The sequence below is a fragment of the Sander vitreus genome, chromosome 21, assembly GCF_031162955.1.
Source record: "Sander vitreus isolate 19-12246 chromosome 21, sanVit1, whole genome shotgun sequence".
Taxonomy (NCBI): Eukaryota; Metazoa; Chordata; class Actinopteri; order Perciformes; family Percidae; genus Sander; species Sander vitreus.
This window is the reverse complement of record NC_135875.1, coordinates 9,820,181-9,838,101: the sequence shown is the minus strand read 5'-3', so window position 1 is coordinate 9,838,101 and position 17,921 is coordinate 9,820,181. Positions and strand designations below refer to the sequence as shown.

Genomic DNA, 17,921 nt, shown 5'->3' with positions numbered 1-17,921 from the left:
CGCCCGCTCGTTTGTTTTTTTGTGATCTGTATTCTCCTGAATATGACGTGGCTTTTTAATTGTGCCATAAAAAAACCAACTTAGTAGCCTATTCCGAAATTCTGATTTTGTTGGAAACTCTGTCTTTTTGTTTACAACACCGATGGAGGGAGGAATGTCGAAAGAATGAATGTCGAATGAATGAAACAGAACCCATAGCGCCTAGTAAAGCAGGTATTAGATAGGCTAGGCTAAAGTAGGTATTGTTAACAGACCACCTACAAAGCTATAGCCCATGCCTGTAATGGCGTAACTGTACTGGTGTAACTGTAATGTTAAATAGCCTACTCTCACAAACAATTATAGTATGATCACTCACCCTTTGCATTTCTGTCTTGGAGACTTGCTGGGAAAGCACAAAAGACAAGTTTTAGGCAAGAACATAGCAGATAGAAGTTCAACAAATTTAATTTTGTCCACATGTTTTGTGGCCTGTGAGGCCGCTGCATAGTGTGGATCTGGAGCTGCTGAATATCAGGTGCAGACATAAAACAGCTGATCTAGTTCAAGAATACTACAGTTTTAAGGATAGAAATTACAGTGTAGGCATTATGTAGGCTACAGCTTTTTACGCTTTTTAAGTGTATACGCAGTTAGTTGAGTTATATGTGTCTACCAGGTCACAATAAACAACCTGAGATAATATGGAGGTGTCTGCTGTTTTCTAGCAAAAGTTACATAGGGGATACACAAAATATCAGGCCGTTTTTTTCTTGATATAATGTGTATCCCCTCCCCTAACATGCAAAGGGTCTGTCCTGTCATCGTGTGTGTTATTTTGTCTTTACCAGGTCACAATAAACAACATGGGATAATATGGAGATGTCTGCTGTTTTCTAGCAAAAGTTACAGAGTGGATACACAAAATATCAGGCTGTATTTCACCTGATATAATGTGTATCCCCTCCCCTAACTTGCAAAGTGTCTGTCCTGTCCTCATGTGTGTTAGTCTCTGTCTTTATCAGGTCACAGTGAACAACCTGAGATAATATGGAGATGTCTGCTGTTTTCTACTGCTGTTAAGTACCTTGGCACGACACCGTGAAATGGAAGAAAAATATGTTAACATTTTTGAAAAACACCAGTCTTATTAAAAAGTTGTAATCAGATAAAATAATAGATGGCGAGGCGATTAACACCAACTACCGTAAAATCCTGAAGAAGAAGAAGACACCTTTGTACTTCAAGCCGCGTAGCTCGCCTGTCGTTAGCCACGCCCATCATGACACACCTGACCAGCACAAGGAAACAAAGACACAAGAACTTTGCAGTCATTAATAGTAGGCATACCGTAGGCCGAATTGGGAAATCAAACTTAATACTTTAACCATGATCCGAAAATACATCGTATTCGCTGTTTTTTTGCTGTGTTACATTTCTGGGATTGACAACATAGGTGAGGTAGGCCTACAGCTGATCTGAGTTGTGTAGTCTTTCGAAAAAAAGAGTGTATCGTCTTTTGTAAACAACGACAACAATGGTTGGACTTTTTGAGAGTTTTTTTTTTTTGCAATCAAGCCTGCTTGTGGTCTACACAAGATATTTCATTGTGTAGGCTATGATCAACAGTTTTTCTATTTTAAAAGGACAAAGAGGTTCCTAAGAATACAGTAACTCCCAATACAAAGACCTCAATATGTCACAATTAATTTCCCTTTTTTGTATGTGGTTAATTTATTTGTGTGTGCTTTATGTCCTGAGAAGAAACAGCATTAGTTAACCACAGAAGACCTCAATTTTTACATTTTCTCTGTATGATCACCTTTCTTCCAGACATTTTCAATGGGCTTCCATTACAACTCTCGAAGTACTCCATTGTAAGTCCTCAGGTGATCCAGAGATATACAAGGACCATCAATAGACCGTCACAGGAGGTAGGTAAACAACCCTGATTAAATCCTTGTCCCTTTTAATATGACAACATCAAGAATGCTTTCTTGTTTTTATCCATTTCAGAAATATGGAGAGGAGACAATATCATATGCATTCAACATAAACAACAGGAAGCACCTCCTTCATCTAAAAAAGAACAGGTATGTACAGTTAGGACTTCATTTAATGTAACTGACATTATTGTTATTTTTAATCCTACAGATGAAATATCCCATATGTCTTTTCTCCTCTTCTTGTCAGAGACTTTTTACACCCAAACTTTGTTCAGTATTCACTTGACGCCGCTGGTAACCACAAGCCATCATATCCAAAACAGCATGTAAGTCAACACTTGCTCAACTTGTTTTATTTGGCTGAACTTCAACCGTTGAACCTATTTTTCTTTTTCCAGGTGCATTGCTATTACCATGGAGAAGTGGAGGGATATGAGGATTCAGTGGTCGCGCTCAGCACATGCTCGGGCCTCAGGTTTGACCATCTCTCTTGCTGTTTCTAGTTCGTTCCTTTTGAGCTCTGTTTGTTTTACATCTCGGCACACGGAATCCTCTTCCTGATGGCAGAAGTTCATATTCAGGAAAGAGAGGGTGTTGAGAGTCTGCATTGATACTTTTTGCTTGTTTTCTAACAGCTTGCTTGTACAGGTCGTGATCAATATGTGTGCCTTTGTTCCTCAGTATGATGGGCCAGCCATATAATGCCAGGGTGGTGGAATGCAGTGCCACACCCAGGCTTTGACACAAACTGAAAGAATGTATCTAATTGTGTATCTGCTATGCACTTCTCTGTAGGGGTGTAATCCTCCTTCGAAATGAGACCTATGGACTTGAGCCTGTGCCACAGTCTGCTACCAACGAGCACCTTCTGTACCTGCTGAAGGACATTCAGTCCGAGCCCGTCACTTGTGGGGTCGTCGGTGAGGCTGCATCATCTCAAAGCCACGAACCCTTTGAGCCTGGAAAATCGCTGACTTCACTGCTGCGGGTTAGGATGCTCATTACGTTCACTTGAATTTATATTTAGAAACAATTTTTTGTAACGTGAAAGTGGCTGAGGGTCTAAGGGACTGATTTCATTCTGTTGTCATACTGTTTGTTGTTTCAACAGAGGAAGCGCAGTAGCAATTTACCTGAAACCAGTTATGTGGAGTTGGTGCTGGTTGTTGATCATCTCAGGGTGAGTGAGTATATCCGTTTCTTAATTCACTGGTATGTAAGTGAGAATGAATTGGCTGCAACAGGTTTGGTTTTTAGACTAGATGCAAGCAAATGAGCACTTTTACCATACTTATATTGACAAATCAGCCTGTAAAAGTTAGTTAGGAATGTGCTTTTCCCTCTCAAATGTTGCAGTGATTTTCCAATGCTGTGGAATATAGTGCCAAAAGTAGCAATAACTGTTACGAAATAATCTTCTATAATTGTATTTACAGTACATTTATAAGAAACAAAATGAGACAGCGGTACAAGAGGAAATGGTGCAAATGGCCAATCTACTCGATGCGGTGAGATTTTAAGTTGTTTGTGAAAGAAAGTATGTATGCTTAATTTTAATTCTAATATTGTTTTGTGATAGTGCTGTGTTATGCTTTATAATCTGCTGCTTTTGTTTTCTGTTGTATTCTAGTATTACAAGCAGCTGAATATCCGTGTGGTGCTGGTGGGCCTGGTGATTTTTAAGGATGTTAATCCCTTTAATGTGGAGGGCTCTGCAGGAGATGTGTTGGGGATGTTTGTCAAGTGGAGGAAGACTGTACTGTTACCAAAGATCAGGCATGACATTGGTCAGCTCATTGTGTAAGTAACATGTTTTCTTTGTTTGTTTCTTTAGTTATATGATGACCTCAGATTACATCGATGGCCACATAGTGGGAATCATTTTAAAATGTAGAGTCAAGTTTGTGACTTATCTCTTATCTCCACTTGTTTACCAGTGGGCTGCCCAAGCCATACGGTGGAAGTATATTGGGTATGGCCTTCGTGGGCACAGTCTGCTCCGCTACGACTTCTGGAGGGATCAACGTGGTTAGTTTAACTCTCTTTTTAACTTCTAACACCAGCTGACTACTTAGTGCATTGGCTGCATGAGTGTTTGAGCTGAAACTGATACTCTCTGCATTATTTATGGTAGGCTATATAAGTGCAGCTCATTCTCACATGCTCTAAATAACAAAGGAGTTAAAACTAGTAAGACCTAAACTACACACACGCACACACACACAATATATATAATTAATATCAATAAGTCAATCTTAATGTCATGTTAATGTTCATATTACTGTTTATTGTATGTCTGAATATTTGGACAAATTATATTTTGATGTTTTGGCAACATTGTTATTGAAACGTTAAGGCCAACCACGCCTCATTGAATTGAATTAAGACTTGAAAAAGGTCTTATGAAACACCATGACCAGGCAACTTTGTTTGGATCATTGAATTACTTAGATCCTTTTGCATTTTGATGCCTTACAATGTTTTAATATACATTGGAAGTCACTCTGACTGGAATAATACTTTTTTTAGGTAAGTTAAATGTATCGTAGGTAAGTTTTGACAATTTATGTAACATCTGACTTTAGTTTCCGACATGTTCAGTGAATTATATTTACATTCTAATCGACAAAAATAGTATACTTGTGTGCAAAATTCAATCAAATAATATAATTGAACATGTGCTGCCATTCTTTCCCCTATTAAATTAAATTAAATAGATTTTCTTCATATAACTATCCAATCTATATCCAATTTACACGTTCAACATCCAACAAACATCCTTTAGTGCCAGATTTTGTCCTCGAATATCCTGATTCAACAGTAGATGAGTAATACAAATCAAGTGAAATCTCTTTCATTGTAACTGAAAAGTGCTCCTTCTTTTCTTTTTTTTAATGGAAGATTCATGTGTAGCCATATATTTTTTTATATGACTGAATAACTGAGGTTTTTATTTCCTGATCATATATTTAGGTATATTAACTTAAGAGAATGTGTGTTTTCACAGTTCAGCGACAACGGCCTCTCTTTTGCATCCACTGTGGTGGCCCATGAGATGGGCCATAACCTGGGCATGAATCACGATACTGCGAACTGCTGCAGTGTAGGAAGCTGCATCATGGCAGCTGGTGCTAGGTAACATATCTTCCACAGAATATTTATTTACCCCTTGTCATGAAATCAAACAGCAATAGTTAAAAATGTTGGTGTGGTAAATATATACAGAGTATAGTATTATCTGTGCCTGCCACAGTGCCTTACAGGCTGCTTTTCTGCCCTGAAAATAAAAAAGTCTTATGTGAAAATCTAGCAGATGATTTTTTTTTTTTTTATGTTTTCAATTAAGTTGGTCCATGAACTTACTGTACAGGATTTAACCTGCCAAGCGCAATATGCTTCTGATATAATTATAGCCTATGCAACTACAGTTGCATATGCACTCCATTCATCTTGGGATAATAACAAACAAATAAATTATCTTTTAAATGTTTAACTTTTCTCTATCAGGTAGGATAGAGATCATGTAGCCTAATGTTATTTAACAGTATGTGCACTTTGTGCTGATATTGTTTGCTACGCAGCTCTCAATGTCCATGAAAGTTTTTTTTTTTTACCATCTTTTGGGACTTTGGTGGCTTCATACTTAATTAATATAATTTGGTTGTGTTTTTGTATAGGCTCACAAACTGCTACGTCATGTAAAAAAACTACAAGTTAATGTTAACTTTGAATACGAAAAACGTCCTCTGCTCAATGGTCAAAGATTTAGTGATGTGAGGCCTGTCCAATTGGATATTTTCATGAATGGTTTGCACTGCTACTCCGTAGTGGTTCCACCACTTTCAGCAACTGCAGTCAACAACACTTTGAGACGCTGATCCTTCGTGGAGGAGGCTTGTGTCTGAAAAACCCGCCAGCCCCATCAGATGTGGTTGGTATTGCTGTATGTGGCAATGGCCGGCTGGACAATGGAGAGCAGTGTGACTGTGGCAAACCTGAGGTAGAGTCCTGCCTGCCAGATAAACTCACACACACACACTCAACATAATTGTATTGGATAAGTATTTTTCAAAGGGTTATTTTACTGTAATGTAACTGATAGTAGTTTTCACAATTATTTTATTTATTTCTGTCGTCGTTTTTGGAAACACTTATGTGGTTGAGTTGTAGAGAATATCTTTGTAATTAACTTTTCAATTTTGACATTTGCAAATGAATGATGTTAAGAGTTGTAATCACTTTCTTTGTAAATCAAGAAGAACACAGACACATTTTGCTTTCAGCTTTACAGACACTAGACACATTGTCATGTTACAACCTCACTGACATTTGAATAAAAAAAGTTACATTCTTGTACTTTTTTTTAATGTGGTGGTGAGCAGTTTTTCTTTTGTTCTGTTGTATACAGGAATGCAACAATAAATGCTGTGATGCTGCCACCTGCACATTTACACGCGGGTCTGCCTGTGCTCAGGGTGGCTGCTGTGAAAACTGTCAGGTCAGGATTATGTTGGTCTTAAGATCAGAGTCATGTAGCTTATGAATGCACTGAATAGAGGAAATCAACTGTACTTGGTAAAACATTCTTTGCACATGTAAAATATGTGATTATTTTTTGTTTCAGATCAGAGTATCTGGAACTCCATGCAGAGAGTCCGTCAACACCTGCGATCTTCCTGAATACTGTAACGGGACGACTGCATTCTGTCCCAGAAACTTCTATGTCATGGACGGCCTGCCCTGTGAAGACCGTCAGGCTGCTGCGTACTGCTATGAGGGCCAATGCCAGACATACGATTTCCAGTGCAATCATCTCTTTGCACCAGGTACATTCAATAATACTTGATACAAAGTCTTTTGCAGGTAAATAAACCCCAAGAACTATGAGGTTTGTCATCAATGACATCATTTTTGGCTGCGAGTTATACCCTGTGCCAGTCAAACATGTAACTTCTGATTTGTTTGTGTAAAACTCTAACTATGGGTAATCCAGTCAAGAATACATCAGCCCCCGTGGCAAAATGTTAATTCACTTCTCTTGGCATTCATATTTTATCTTGGGCAGATCCAGCAACAAAGGCAGCGGATATTTGTTTTACGACTGCAAATATGAAGGGAAACGAATTTGGAAACTGTGGAATGAATGGCAAAAACCTTATCCCATGTAGTGTAGCGTAAGTACAATACTTTTTTAATAATTGAATGGATATATATACAGTCAGGTCCATAAATATTGGGACATCGACACAATTCTAATCTTTTTGGCTCTATACACCACCACAATGGAGTTGAAATGAAACGAACAAGATGTGCTTTAACTGCAGACTTTCAGCTTTAATTTGAGGGTATTTACATCCAAATCAGGTGAACGGTGTAGGAATTACAACAGTTTGTATATGTGCCTCCCACTTTTTAAGGGACCAAAAGTAATGGGACAATTGGCTGCTCAGCTGTTCCATGGCCAGGTGTGTGTTATTCCCTCATTATCCCATTTACAAGGAGCAGATAAAAGGTCCAGAGTTCATTTCAATTGTGCTATTTACATTTGGAATCTGTTGCTGTCAACTCTCAATATGAGATCCAAAGAGCTGTCACTATCAGTGAAGCAAGCCATCATTAGGCTGAAAAATCTAAACAAACCCATCAGAGAGATAGCAAAAAACATTAGGTGTGGCCAAATCAACTGTTTGGAACATTCTTAAAAAGAAAGAACGCACCGGTGAGCTCAGCAACACCAAAAAGACCCGGAAGACCACGGAAAACAACTGTGGAGGATGACCGAAGAATACTTTCCCTGGTGAAGAAAACACCCTTCACAACAGTTGGCCAGATCAAGAACACTCTCCAGGAGGTAGGTGTATGTGTGTCAAAGTCAACAATCAAGAGAAGACTTCACCAGAGTGAATACAGAGGGTTCACTACAAGATGTAAACCATTGGTGAGCCTCAAAAAACAGGAAGGCCAGATTAGAGTTTGCCAAACAACATCTAAAAAGCCTTCACATTTCTGGAACAACATCCTATGGACAGATGAGACAAAGATCAACTTGTACCAGAGTGATGGGAAGAGAAGAGTATGGACAAGGAAAGGAACTGCTCATGATCCAAAGCATACCACCTCATCAGTGAAGTATGGTGGTGGTAGTGTCATGGCGTGGGCATGTATGGCTGCCAATGGAACTGGTTCTCTTGTATTTATTGATGATGTGACTGCTGACAAAAGCAGCAGGATGAATTCTGAAGTGTTTCGGGCAATATTATCTGCTCATATTCAGCCAAATGCTTCAGAACTCATTAGACGGCGCTTCACAGTGCAGATGGACGATGACCCGAAGCATACTGCGAAAGCAACCAAAGAGTTTTTTTAAGGGAAAGAAGTGGAATGTTATGCAATGGCCAAGTCAATCACCTGACCTGAATCCGATTGAGCATGCATTTCACTTGCTGAAGACAAAACTGAAGGGAAAATGCCCCAAGAACAAGCAGGAACTGAAGACAGTTGCAGTAGAGGCCTGGCAGAGCATCACCAGGGATGAAACCCAGCGTCTGGTGATGTCTATGCGTTCCAGACTTCAGGCTGTAATTGAATGCAAAGGATTTGCAACCAAGTATTAAAAAGTGAAAGTTTGATTTATGATTGTTAATCTGTCCCATTACTTTTGGTCCCTTAAAAAGTGGGAGGCACATATACAAACTGTTGTAATTCCTACACCGTTCACCTGATTTGGATGTAAATACCCTCAAATTAAAGCTGAAAGTCTGCAGTTAAAGCACATCTTGTTCGTTTCATTTCAACTCCATTGTGGTGGTGTATAGAGCCAAAAAGATTAGAACTGTGTCGATGTCCCAATATTTATGGACCTGACTGTATAAAATATACACACACACACACACACACACACACACACACACACACACACACACGAGTAAAGATGATGTAGATTATTATATTATTCTTATGATCATCTGGCCAAAAATCTGATCATCCGTCCTCTAAATAGAATTTGGCTTGGCAAATCCATGTAATATCCAATGTCCTTTTCTTTAAGTTTGTTTTATCACAGTTGTAGAAAGCCTTCCAGTTTATTATACGTAGGATGGTCATTTTAGACAAAATGATGAGATGCAACTTTATTTTGTAAGTTTAAAGATGGATTTGCTTTATCCCCCCAACATTTAACTCATTAACAACTGTGGGAACTGACTGTGTTCTGATGCACTGCAGAAACTCCATGTGTGGAAAGTTGCAGTGTGTAAACGTGGACGTCAACAATCCCCCTCCTGGTGCCCAAGTCAGTATCCAAATAGTCCAAGGGTCAAAGTGTATTAATGCAAACTTCAACCTCGGCACAGATGTGAGAGATCCTGGCTATGTTAAGCCTGGCAGCCCTTGTGATAAAGGAAAGGTAAGCAGACAAACTATTTTAAGAAATGGACACGCCAAAGAGAATGTAACCAGGAATGTGATTATACTTGTTCCAGGACAGTACCGTCATTGTGAAAGTGGAAATAATGATGCCTAACGATTCATTTTGATTGCATCATTAAGTTATAAGTCTTCTCTCTCAGACCTGCATAGACTTTCAGTGTGTGAATGCTTCTAATCTGCTGCCCAACTTGATCTGTGGTGCCCAGACCACCTGCAACAGCCGAGGGGTGATTTGGAATTGTCTTTTACTTTTTTATTTATTTATTTTTTTTTTTTTGCTCAATTACCAGCAAATAATGACAAGTCTGATTTAGTGGTTATAATGTTTTCTTCAGGTATGTAATGACCAAGGGCACTGCCACTGTGAAAACGGGTGGGCCCCACCTAACTGTGACAAGTCGGGGCGAGGTGGCAGCATAGACAGTGGTCCTGCTCAGATAGGTAGGTTTAAATTTATTTTATTCATTTACATTTCAAGATATAGTACACCAAAAGTCAAAGGCACTCTACTTTGTACAGTTCACCTAATGCAAACTCATAAGCTCTAATGGGGGCAAAATGTGGAAATCAGCCATGAAGTTCTGCAAATGCATCACTAGATACACCGTAATCTAATACAGTAGTCCTTTATTAGGCTTCATATTACTCATACATTAATCATTCTGTCTTCTGCTGGCATAACCGTGGTAGCAGTGGTTTCTTATTGCATCTGTTGTTGTAGCACCCAGACCTAAATGTGTTTTTGTCTTGGATCATTTTAATAATATTGAAAATGTATTATGCCAAACTGTCCATTTCCCCAACTGTATATCATCAGAAACCAGAAACAATGTGTTCATTCACTGTTAAGTGTCTTCTCAGAATGCGATGCTTCTCATAATGAACTAGAAGAAGCCAGATAATTTTAGCTGTTATACTAGCATTAGATATATATGGTGAATCTAAGTTGTCTTTTACGCACACTGGCTGGCCTCCTGATGTATTTAGTTTTAAGTTTTTAAATATACTTTATTTAACATACTCTTTCTTTTTCACACATGACCTTTTCGCCCTCAGACTACTCCCTCAGGAACGGTCTGTTGATCTTCTTCCTGTTGGTGGTTCCTGTTCTGGTCCTTCTCATTTTGGTGCTGCTCTACGTTTTCAGGAGAGACACACTTGACCCATGTCTAAAAGGAAGCCTCGCCAGCCGCCTCAAGTAAACCTTACCTCACATTAAAAATAGAACGATATATTTTAAAGAGTACAGTTGCAGTGTTTTATATTTTGATTAAAATATCCTTACTATTCATAAGCTTTCTGCTTTTACAGGTCACATAATGCTAGAAATGGAAATACAAACGGGCAATCAAACAGCAATGTTCAGAAAAGTACCACAACCCAACCTCCATTACAGGCTCCTTCTAATGTGGTAAATAGTTGTTGTTTTTCTTAATGATCATCACTTGCAGGGAAGGCAGTGCAATTTTTTTTATTTTTATTACCTGAAAATTGTCAAACAAAAGGAAAGGGGTAAATCAATCAAAAGAGGTACATGTTCAGCTTTGCAGATTTTAAGTTGTTTTTTCCTTTTAATTCCAGCCTGAATATCCACCGGCTACTTCAGTTCCAATTTCTGGGTATGAACTTTTTTTTATTGAACTGAACTCCCTCACACACAGATTCAGATTAAGGATTTAAATGCACAAGCAAACCTGTATAAGCAGTTTAACCCAATTTGCACAAACCTGTCAGTTTCAGGTATGGAGAACTGGATTATTGGAATGCAGAAACAAGCACTGCCCCTGCACAACCCCCAGCTCCTAAACAGGGCCCTGGAGTACCGAAACCAATCCCACCCAGGCAGCTACCATGTTGATTTTATTTTTATACAAAATGTTTTAATTTGTATTGTGAATGTATGGAGTTTACTTGAGCTTGACACTATATGAAGAGACACTTTTAAAACACTGTGATAACAATACACTCACAATAGACTGGCTGTTGACTGTAGTAACATGGTGGATAAGGCTGGTATAGGAGTATGTATATACTTATTGGAATATGTGTTTTATTAGATTCCTGTTCATCACTTATTGGAAATACTCATTGGAAATACATGCGCTAAGTATTTCTTAATCATATTTTTAAAAATTAAAAAATGTCTGTTTAAAAATATGTTAATGGATGTCAATTGTAATAAAGAAATGTATCAGGCAATGGGTTCCAATTTTTTTTTTTAATTGTAAGTGCATGTGTGTTTCTTGGAACAGTAGTAACGTGTCTGTGTAGCCCTCTTTCGTTTCACTATAAGGCAAAAACTAGTGGCATAACTATGCATGAAGCAAGAAAATGTGGAAATGGCCCTAAAGTAAAAATTATCTTTCCTTGCTTTTGACACTAGATGCATGTATCACTGCTCTACCTGCCTAGAGAATGAATTACTGACACCCCATTAATATAATGCTCTCGGGAAAAGATCATCTTTAGGGACCATAGGTAGGGGACTTGCATGTCCCGATTTCACTTGCCTCGCTTTTACTTTGTGGGGTTTTATTCTGAAAAGAGTATGGCCGGAAGTCACGTGTTTTACTCCTGTTTTGACGCGGCATGATGCGGAAGTTAGCTGTCAATTGCAACCCTGCTGCAACCACCACAGAAACACCATATAAAAGCTGAGTTTTGAAGCGGGTCTATGGTAGCACATGGCAGCAGAAGAAGCCGGAGGTGTCGGCCGGTCTCCGGCCTGTCTGTGTGTCCTCTGCGGGCTACCTGCTGCTGGGAAGTCCACGCTGGCCCGCAAAGTCCTCCGCACCGCTGCACTACACGGATGGAGAGCCACTGTTGTGCCGTATGATGACCTGATACCCGAACATGCTTTTCAGACCAGAGCGGAGGAGGCAAGAAATAGTAAACACAGTTGAGCTAAATTGGCAGATTGTCCTCTGCGATTTTAGTATTTAAATTGCTCAGAAGTTCAAAGTGTTGTATCATAATCAAGTAATTATTTTGGGCCATTATTATACAGGAGAGAAAGAGAAAAAAAGTTCAGTAAGTGAGTTATTTGAGGAAAAGTGCCACAAAATCACTAGTTGCAGCTTCTCACATGCGACTGTTTTTCTAGGTTTTTACGATTTAACAGAATGTATTTAGGTTTTGGACTGTTGGTCAGACAAAACAAGCAATTTGAATATGACCATCAGGCTCTGTAAACATGTCATTTTATGACATTTTATAGACCAAATCATGAATAAGTACATACTGTATTCACTATAAGGTTCCAGAGTCATTTTCCTCATTTGGGTTTCAGTGATATGTTAAGAATAGTTTTGTGCCATAACACTGTAAATTCAATTTCACATTTCCAGCTTGCACTGAAATGTTTTATTGATTGGTTAACCTTTTTTTTCTCTAGCACACTGAATGGAAATCACACAGACAAGCAGTTTTGCAGTGCATTGAGCAGTTCTTCGAGAAACCTCAACGTTTGGCAGAGCTGCCGGTCAGCTGTCAGATCAACAGTGCTGTATGGCAACAATGCATTCAAGCTCTACTGCAGCCTGAAGCTTTGGACCGCTCACAGGCTGAACGGGCACCACTTCTCTTTTTACTGGATGACAATTTCTACTATCCAAGCATGAGATATGAAATGTACCAACTTGCAAGAAAGTGTAAGCACTCCATTTTCTGTCTACAGTATAGGACACTATGTTCATAAAGGACCATTTGGTTTCAATTCTCTGCAAGTAAATTTGTTTTAGTATACCGGAAAAAAAACTGATACTGGTGGGTGGACGATAAGAAGTCAGTGAAAAAACTCTGGGATAAAACACGCAAAATCACTTTTTAAGTCCTTGAAACAGTGTCCATTTGGTTGAACTAACTTGTCTGTTGTCTTTTCAGATTCCCTGGGTTTCTGCCAGGTGTACCTGCAGTGTGATTTGGAGTCCTGCATCAGCAGAAACCAGAGCAGGTCTGAACCTATACCCACTGAGGTAATATTGGAGATGGTGAAGCGTTTGGAGTCTCCAAATCCACAGAAAAACTCATGGGAGACAAACAGCATTTCACTCAACACCACAGGCGATTTGTCCAAATGTGACATGTAAGACAGCAGAATAATCAGTTATTGAAACTTAATTACTGATGTTCACAAGCATAAATCAGGTATTCATGTGATGCCTTGCCTCTTTCTGTTTCTCTTTCTGTCTGGCTTATCCTTAGCCAGAGGGTGATGGAGTTGATCTCCTCTGCACTGAGCAACCCGCTGAGCCCGGCTGAGGACAACACTAAACAAAAAGTGCGTCAGCTCCCATCAAATCTGTTAATAGTGGACTTTAAAGATGAAACTGGAGACTGTATTTGTGTTGTGGTTTTCATAATGTACAGGAGGCGGACCGCCTGAAATGCGCCACTAATGTGGTTCACCAGACTGACCAGGCCTGTCGACGCCATATATCTGAGGCAATGAAGACTGCCAGAGGTCAGTTGTTGTGAGCTTCATTATTAATACTAAACGTTCACAGTTTTACTTGTCATTTGAAGCCCAGCGTAATAATTTTGTCATCTTTACTTTAGAGAATCAAGTAGCCCCTAAGCACATGAAGTCTTTGGCCGCTCAGCTGAATGAATCCAAAGCAACATTTGTTCACAACCTGCGGAGACAGCTGCTCCAGGAAGCGTCTCTCGCTCAAGAAGAGGACATTGATGTGGAACGTGTGGTGAAAAGAGCAGTGGACGTTTTTGATGTCGAGAAAAAGGAAATTCTGTTGAGAATCATGAATGAAAATAACTGACTTGAATCTTTTCTTGAATTTTCATGAAGACAGATTTAATTGCATCAAAAAGTGACAAGCGAATGCATGACATTGTATTTAATTAAATGTAAATAAATTGTACTTTTGCTAGTTTGCTGGTGAAACATGGAAATGTATGTACCCTATTATTTTATCTTGTAATTAAAAGCTTTTTAATGGCCAAACCTTACCCACTCATTTTAAACTTAAGATACAGTGATACACTTGTGGTCATCTACACGGTATCTGCCAATCTGGTGTACGTACACGAAAGAGATGACAGCTCATTGATCTCACATGTTTACTTTTTGTCCATAATAAGATAATTACATACAAACAAGCATTTCCTTTAGACCAGGATTTACATAAATCAAAAGCTATTAATTGAAATAAAAAGTAACATTACTTTACACATTACATCTTAGAGTCACAGTGATCTACAGTGTATCAACATCTGCTACTATACACGTGAAAAGTAGCTACACTGAAATTGGATTTTGTACTGAAAATTGGTACCACAAAACTACTCAGGACATCTTATAAATGTAGACTTGCGCCATGGGTATAAATTAGTAAGAAAAAAACAATACTGAAATCTATAAAATATTGATGATTGATTTGGCTGACACCTGCTGCAGTCTACGGAGTGAGATATAAATAAATAGAACAGCAGGCAGTATTGTAATAAATCTGGCTGGACACAAACTCATGATTTGAACAGAAAATGAGCCAATTAAGCGATCAGTCTCTAAACATCCCACTTTAGTTTCTCACAGCGGAATGTATCCAGCTAATATTAACTGAGGTGGAAACTTTGGTGTATATTCAGACTAAAAGGCCATGTACAGATGCTGGACAAAAATTGTACAGACCTATTATGAATACCGAGCTGGAGAAGCTCATAATGTTTACCTTTAATTTATGTTTAAATACTTTTGGTATTTATTTTAAATGTCTCACATAAAGCTGTCTATGTAATTGTGATTTACTACAGGAGCTGAGTGAAATCCTGGTCACTGCAAAGTAATGTCAGGCTAATATGTCAAACAAAAGCAGCTGCATTGGAAAAGAAGGACATTAGTAACAATGTCTTAACTAATACTGAATGTAGGATGAGTTGAAATGACACTTAGTGAGCTTCAATTAGTATTTCTACTGCAGAGCTGTTGCAAGATGTTTCTGTTGTTTTGTCCACCCTTTGTAAGTATCAATCCAAAACTAATAGGAAAAGCTGAAAGCCATATAGAACTGCAGTACAGTGAGTATAAAAGGAAAAAGGGAATAGTAAACCGTACATAACAAAAATGTAAATCAGTGTCACCATGTTTAGATGCTGTACAATCAACATACTGAAAACACAAGAACCTAAGACTTTATATGCATCTATGTTGCTACATGGAATCACTTTTTATGTTGCCCACGGGTAAAATGGCACGAAAAGTCGTATTTGTCTATGCACATGTGACCACAGATGTTGCACTGGAATGGATGTTCGTAGCCATGACAGCCCATGTGAATGGTGTAGAGGATATTATCCATAAAGTGAATATCACAGTGCTGGCATTTCTGTAAGAGCTGTTGGTCCGGTGTGTTCAGGCCAGGGGTGGGTGTGCTCGGCTGGCTGTTGCTACGACTTGCAGTAAGAGTGCTGTCAAAACCGAGGCCGGGAACAGGACTGCAACTCCCATGGCCTGAGGTGGGAGATTCATTTTTAGGTGGTAAAGTCTGCGCTTCATTTGAACACATAGCAACATGTTCACTAGAGACCTGTTGTATGAGGATGGGCTTCTCATCTTTTAAGGACTCCCTGTCTGGGGATGCACGAGTCTGGGACTCAGGATGAAGGTCGGCTAACTGGCCAGCAAGTGTAGACAGCTGGTCCAGTGGGTTATTAAAAGTCAAACCATTAGCACCTCTGTTGCGAGTGTCGTTCTCATCTACCTTGGGATGGTTCTTATACTCACTGCTATTCAAATGGTGGTGGATCTTGTGAGACAAGTCATTCAGATAATCCGACTTTGGCATCACCATGGAGGGAGGGTTGAAGTTGATGAGTAGTCGCCTACTGAAGCCCAGTGAGCCTGTTCTCTTCTGCAGGGAGCTCAACATTCTCTTGTTGGAGAAAGGAGAGCGGACAACCCTGGTGGGCAGGAGCTTGTGGCGGCGGCGACGATGGTGCGACAGGTTGCTGCGGTCGCTACAGCGGAAGGCGCAGAGGTCACATTTGTACGGTTTCTCTCCTGTGTGCGAGCGCATGTGGGCTTCCAAGTGGCGCTCGTATGCTGAAGCAAACGGGCACAGCTGGCAGCGATGAGGCTTTTCTCCTGGGTGACAAACAAGAGAGGAAATAATTGCAGTTGTAATATGGATATTAACAAGCATACTTTACTGTTAACGGCTATGAGGCAGTAGGTACAATGTAGCATGTGTGCTGCACAAGGCATTATACAAAATGTGGCAAGATGATATAAACAATCCTCCAAAATGTCATCCTTGATTGTCTAGTCAATGTGAGAAAACTGATATGAAGCTAATATATACGGTACAATTATAACAGTAGTTGATTGGCACTATTTTCAGTGGGAAAAAAGTGTACATTGTCCAAATGTGAAATTTGGCTGGGAATCACCCTCAACTTTCTTAGTGACCCCAGAGGGCCACTGGCATATAACAGCTTCATCTTCAGCAGTGTGTTTGGATTTCCAGCAGTGTTGCCTTAATGAATGAATGCAGTGTAACTGACCTGTGTGGATGCGGATGTGCTCTATTAAACGAGCCATGCCCTTGTTGGCATAGCTGCAGTAGCTGCACTTGTACTTTCCATCACAGGTCCTCTCCAGGCCGTCCATTTGTACATCTGACCCATCCTCCATTGGCAGGCTCACCTCCACAGACGGAGGATCCAGACCATTCTGCTCACTCCTGGGCGCAACTAAAACCAAACGCACAATGACTTTAAGATTTGACTCTTTACTTATCAAAGATATATTGCTGTATAATTTATTGTACTCCATTCCCACCGGCTTGAAACGGCTCCCCTGTCTCTTTTTCTCCGCAAACAGAGCCTGAGATCATGTTGACGTGCTGGGTTTGCTGTGTCAGGTATTCTTGGAATTCCTTCACAAAATCCACAGGCTCGGTCTTTATATCTTCCATTGTCCTTCTTCTGTATTGAACCTGAAAAGATCCAGTGGAGATTAGTTGATAGTCAGACGTGTGTCAGCCCTGCTTTTACTTATGACTGCTGATAACGTACAGTAACCTAAGTTAGCTTTTATATGTTGATGGTTAGCTAGCTCATAACAATGCTTTACGTGACGTTGCCTAGCGAGCTCGACCCTTAACGTTACATCAATTTTCATTATTATAAACACCGACTATTCAACACCACCAGTTCATATCGTGGCTTTCAGCGTCTAAGTAATGTTATCGCTAAGCAAAGATAAGTGTGAATATTTGGGATACATTATCCAGCTAGAATTGTTACCAAATGAACGCTTCCGTTTTGGGTGAAACGTCTATATTCTGTGTTACCCCAAACGCAACTGTTGCCTTCGGATACTGTCGGAAAAATTTAAGCAGAAATTTGGCACTTACAAACGAGTCTCAAGAATGCTTCTCAAATAAGTTTTTTTTTTTTTATTGGGGTTACCAAGAAGCCCAAGTGCGTCCCATTAATTCAATCGCCATATGCCAACAGTATATAATTAAGTATAAAAGTTACATCTTCAAAAATAAATATGACTTGCTTTTACATACACCAAAGCGCTTTCAATTTGTTTGTTTGTTTGTT

General features: G+C 39.5%; 3 protein-coding genes across 4 annotated transcripts; 2 read left to right on the top strand and 1 right to left on the bottom strand.

The window, feature by feature from the left end:
* The first annotated feature begins 1,272 nt into the window (after nucleotides 1-1,272).
* On the top strand, nucleotides 1,273-11,552 carry adam9b (ADAM metallopeptidase domain 9b). Its single transcript, XM_078279323.1, has 22 exons — nucleotides 1,273-1,435; nucleotides 1,813-1,913; nucleotides 1,996-2,072; nucleotides 2,173-2,251; nucleotides 2,324-2,400; nucleotides 2,721-2,913; nucleotides 3,037-3,105; nucleotides 3,362-3,433; nucleotides 3,556-3,725; nucleotides 3,863-3,953; nucleotides 4,933-5,060; nucleotides 5,754-5,925; nucleotides 6,334-6,423; nucleotides 6,550-6,751; nucleotides 6,991-7,099; nucleotides 9,150-9,330; nucleotides 9,494-9,580; nucleotides 9,689-9,794; nucleotides 10,410-10,551; nucleotides 10,665-10,764; nucleotides 10,935-10,972; nucleotides 11,088-11,552. Exons 1-22 carry the CDS (start codon nucleotides 1,369-1,371, stop codon nucleotides 11,209-11,211), a joined length of 2,475 nt encoding a protein of 824 aa, XP_078135449.1. The 5' UTR covers nucleotides 1,273-1,368; the 3' UTR covers nucleotides 11,212-11,552.
* A 378-nt stretch (nucleotides 11,553-11,930) lies between these two features.
* Nucleotides 11,931-14,313, top strand: pstk (phosphoseryl-tRNA kinase). Of its 2 annotated transcripts, none has more exons than XM_078278743.1 (6): nucleotides 11,931-12,232; nucleotides 12,748-13,003; nucleotides 13,236-13,437; nucleotides 13,557-13,632; nucleotides 13,722-13,815; nucleotides 13,911-14,313. In XM_078278743.1, exons 1-6 carry the CDS (start codon nucleotides 12,038-12,040, stop codon nucleotides 14,126-14,128), a joined length of 1,041 nt encoding a protein of 346 aa, XP_078134869.1. In that variant the 5' UTR covers nucleotides 11,931-12,037; the 3' UTR covers nucleotides 14,129-14,313. The 2 variants fall into 2 exon arrangements, with proteins under 2 accessions (XP_078134869.1, XP_078134870.1); XM_078278744.1 differs by having other exon boundaries at nucleotides 12,109-12,242.
* A 107-nt stretch (nucleotides 14,314-14,420) lies between these two features.
* LOC144535937 (zinc finger protein Pegasus-like) lies at nucleotides 14,421-17,663 on the bottom strand. The gene is made up of 4 exons (XM_078278742.1): nucleotides 17,616-17,663; nucleotides 17,149-17,305; nucleotides 16,872-17,060; nucleotides 14,421-16,452 (listed from the first exon to the last, which is right to left on the bottom strand). The coding sequence occupies exons 2-4, from the start codon at nucleotides 17,282-17,284 to the stop codon at nucleotides 15,530-15,532; spliced, it is 1,248 nt and encodes a 415-aa protein (XP_078134868.1). The 5' UTR covers nucleotides 17,285-17,305; nucleotides 17,616-17,663; the 3' UTR covers nucleotides 14,421-15,529.
* Between the last annotated feature and the right edge of the window lie 258 nt (nucleotides 17,664-17,921).

Bases quoted from the DNA above. Each gene is read 5' to 3' on its own strand.
- adam9b (XM_078279323.1), top strand. From the start codon at position 1,369: ATGATCCGAAAATACATCGTATTCGCTGTTTTTTTGCTGTGTTACATT. The intron at 2,073-2,172 runs GTATGTACAGTT...TCTTCTTGTCAG, and splicing joins CTTCATCTAAAAAAGAACAG to AGACTTTTTACACCCAAACT. The intron at 6,424-6,549 runs GTCAGGATTATG...TTTTTGTTTCAG, and splicing joins GCTGCTGTGAAAACTGTCAG to ATCAGAGTATCTGGAACTCC.
- pstk (XM_078278743.1), top strand. From the start codon at position 12,038: ATGGCAGCAGAAGAAGCCGGAGGTGTCGGCCGGTCTCCGGCCTGTCTG. The intron at 13,633-13,721 runs GTGCGTCAGCTC...CATAATGTACAG, and splicing joins AGGACAACACTAAACAAAAA to GAGGCGGACCGCCTGAAATG. The intron at 13,816-13,910 runs GTCAGTTGTTGT...TCTTTACTTTAG, and splicing joins GGCAATGAAGACTGCCAGAG to AGAATCAAGTAGCCCCTAAG.
- LOC144535937 (XM_078278742.1), bottom strand. From the start codon at position 17,284: ATGGAAGATATAAAGACCGAGCCTGTGGATTTTGTGAAGGAATTCCAA. The intron at 17,061-17,148 runs GTGGGAATGGAG...GTTTGGTTTTAG, and splicing joins AGGGGAGCCGTTTCAAGCCG to TTGCGCCCAGGAGTGAGCAG. The intron at 16,453-16,871 runs GTCAGTTACACT...TTTGTCACCCAG, and splicing joins GCACATCCGCATCCACACAG to GAGAAAAGCCTCATCGCTGC.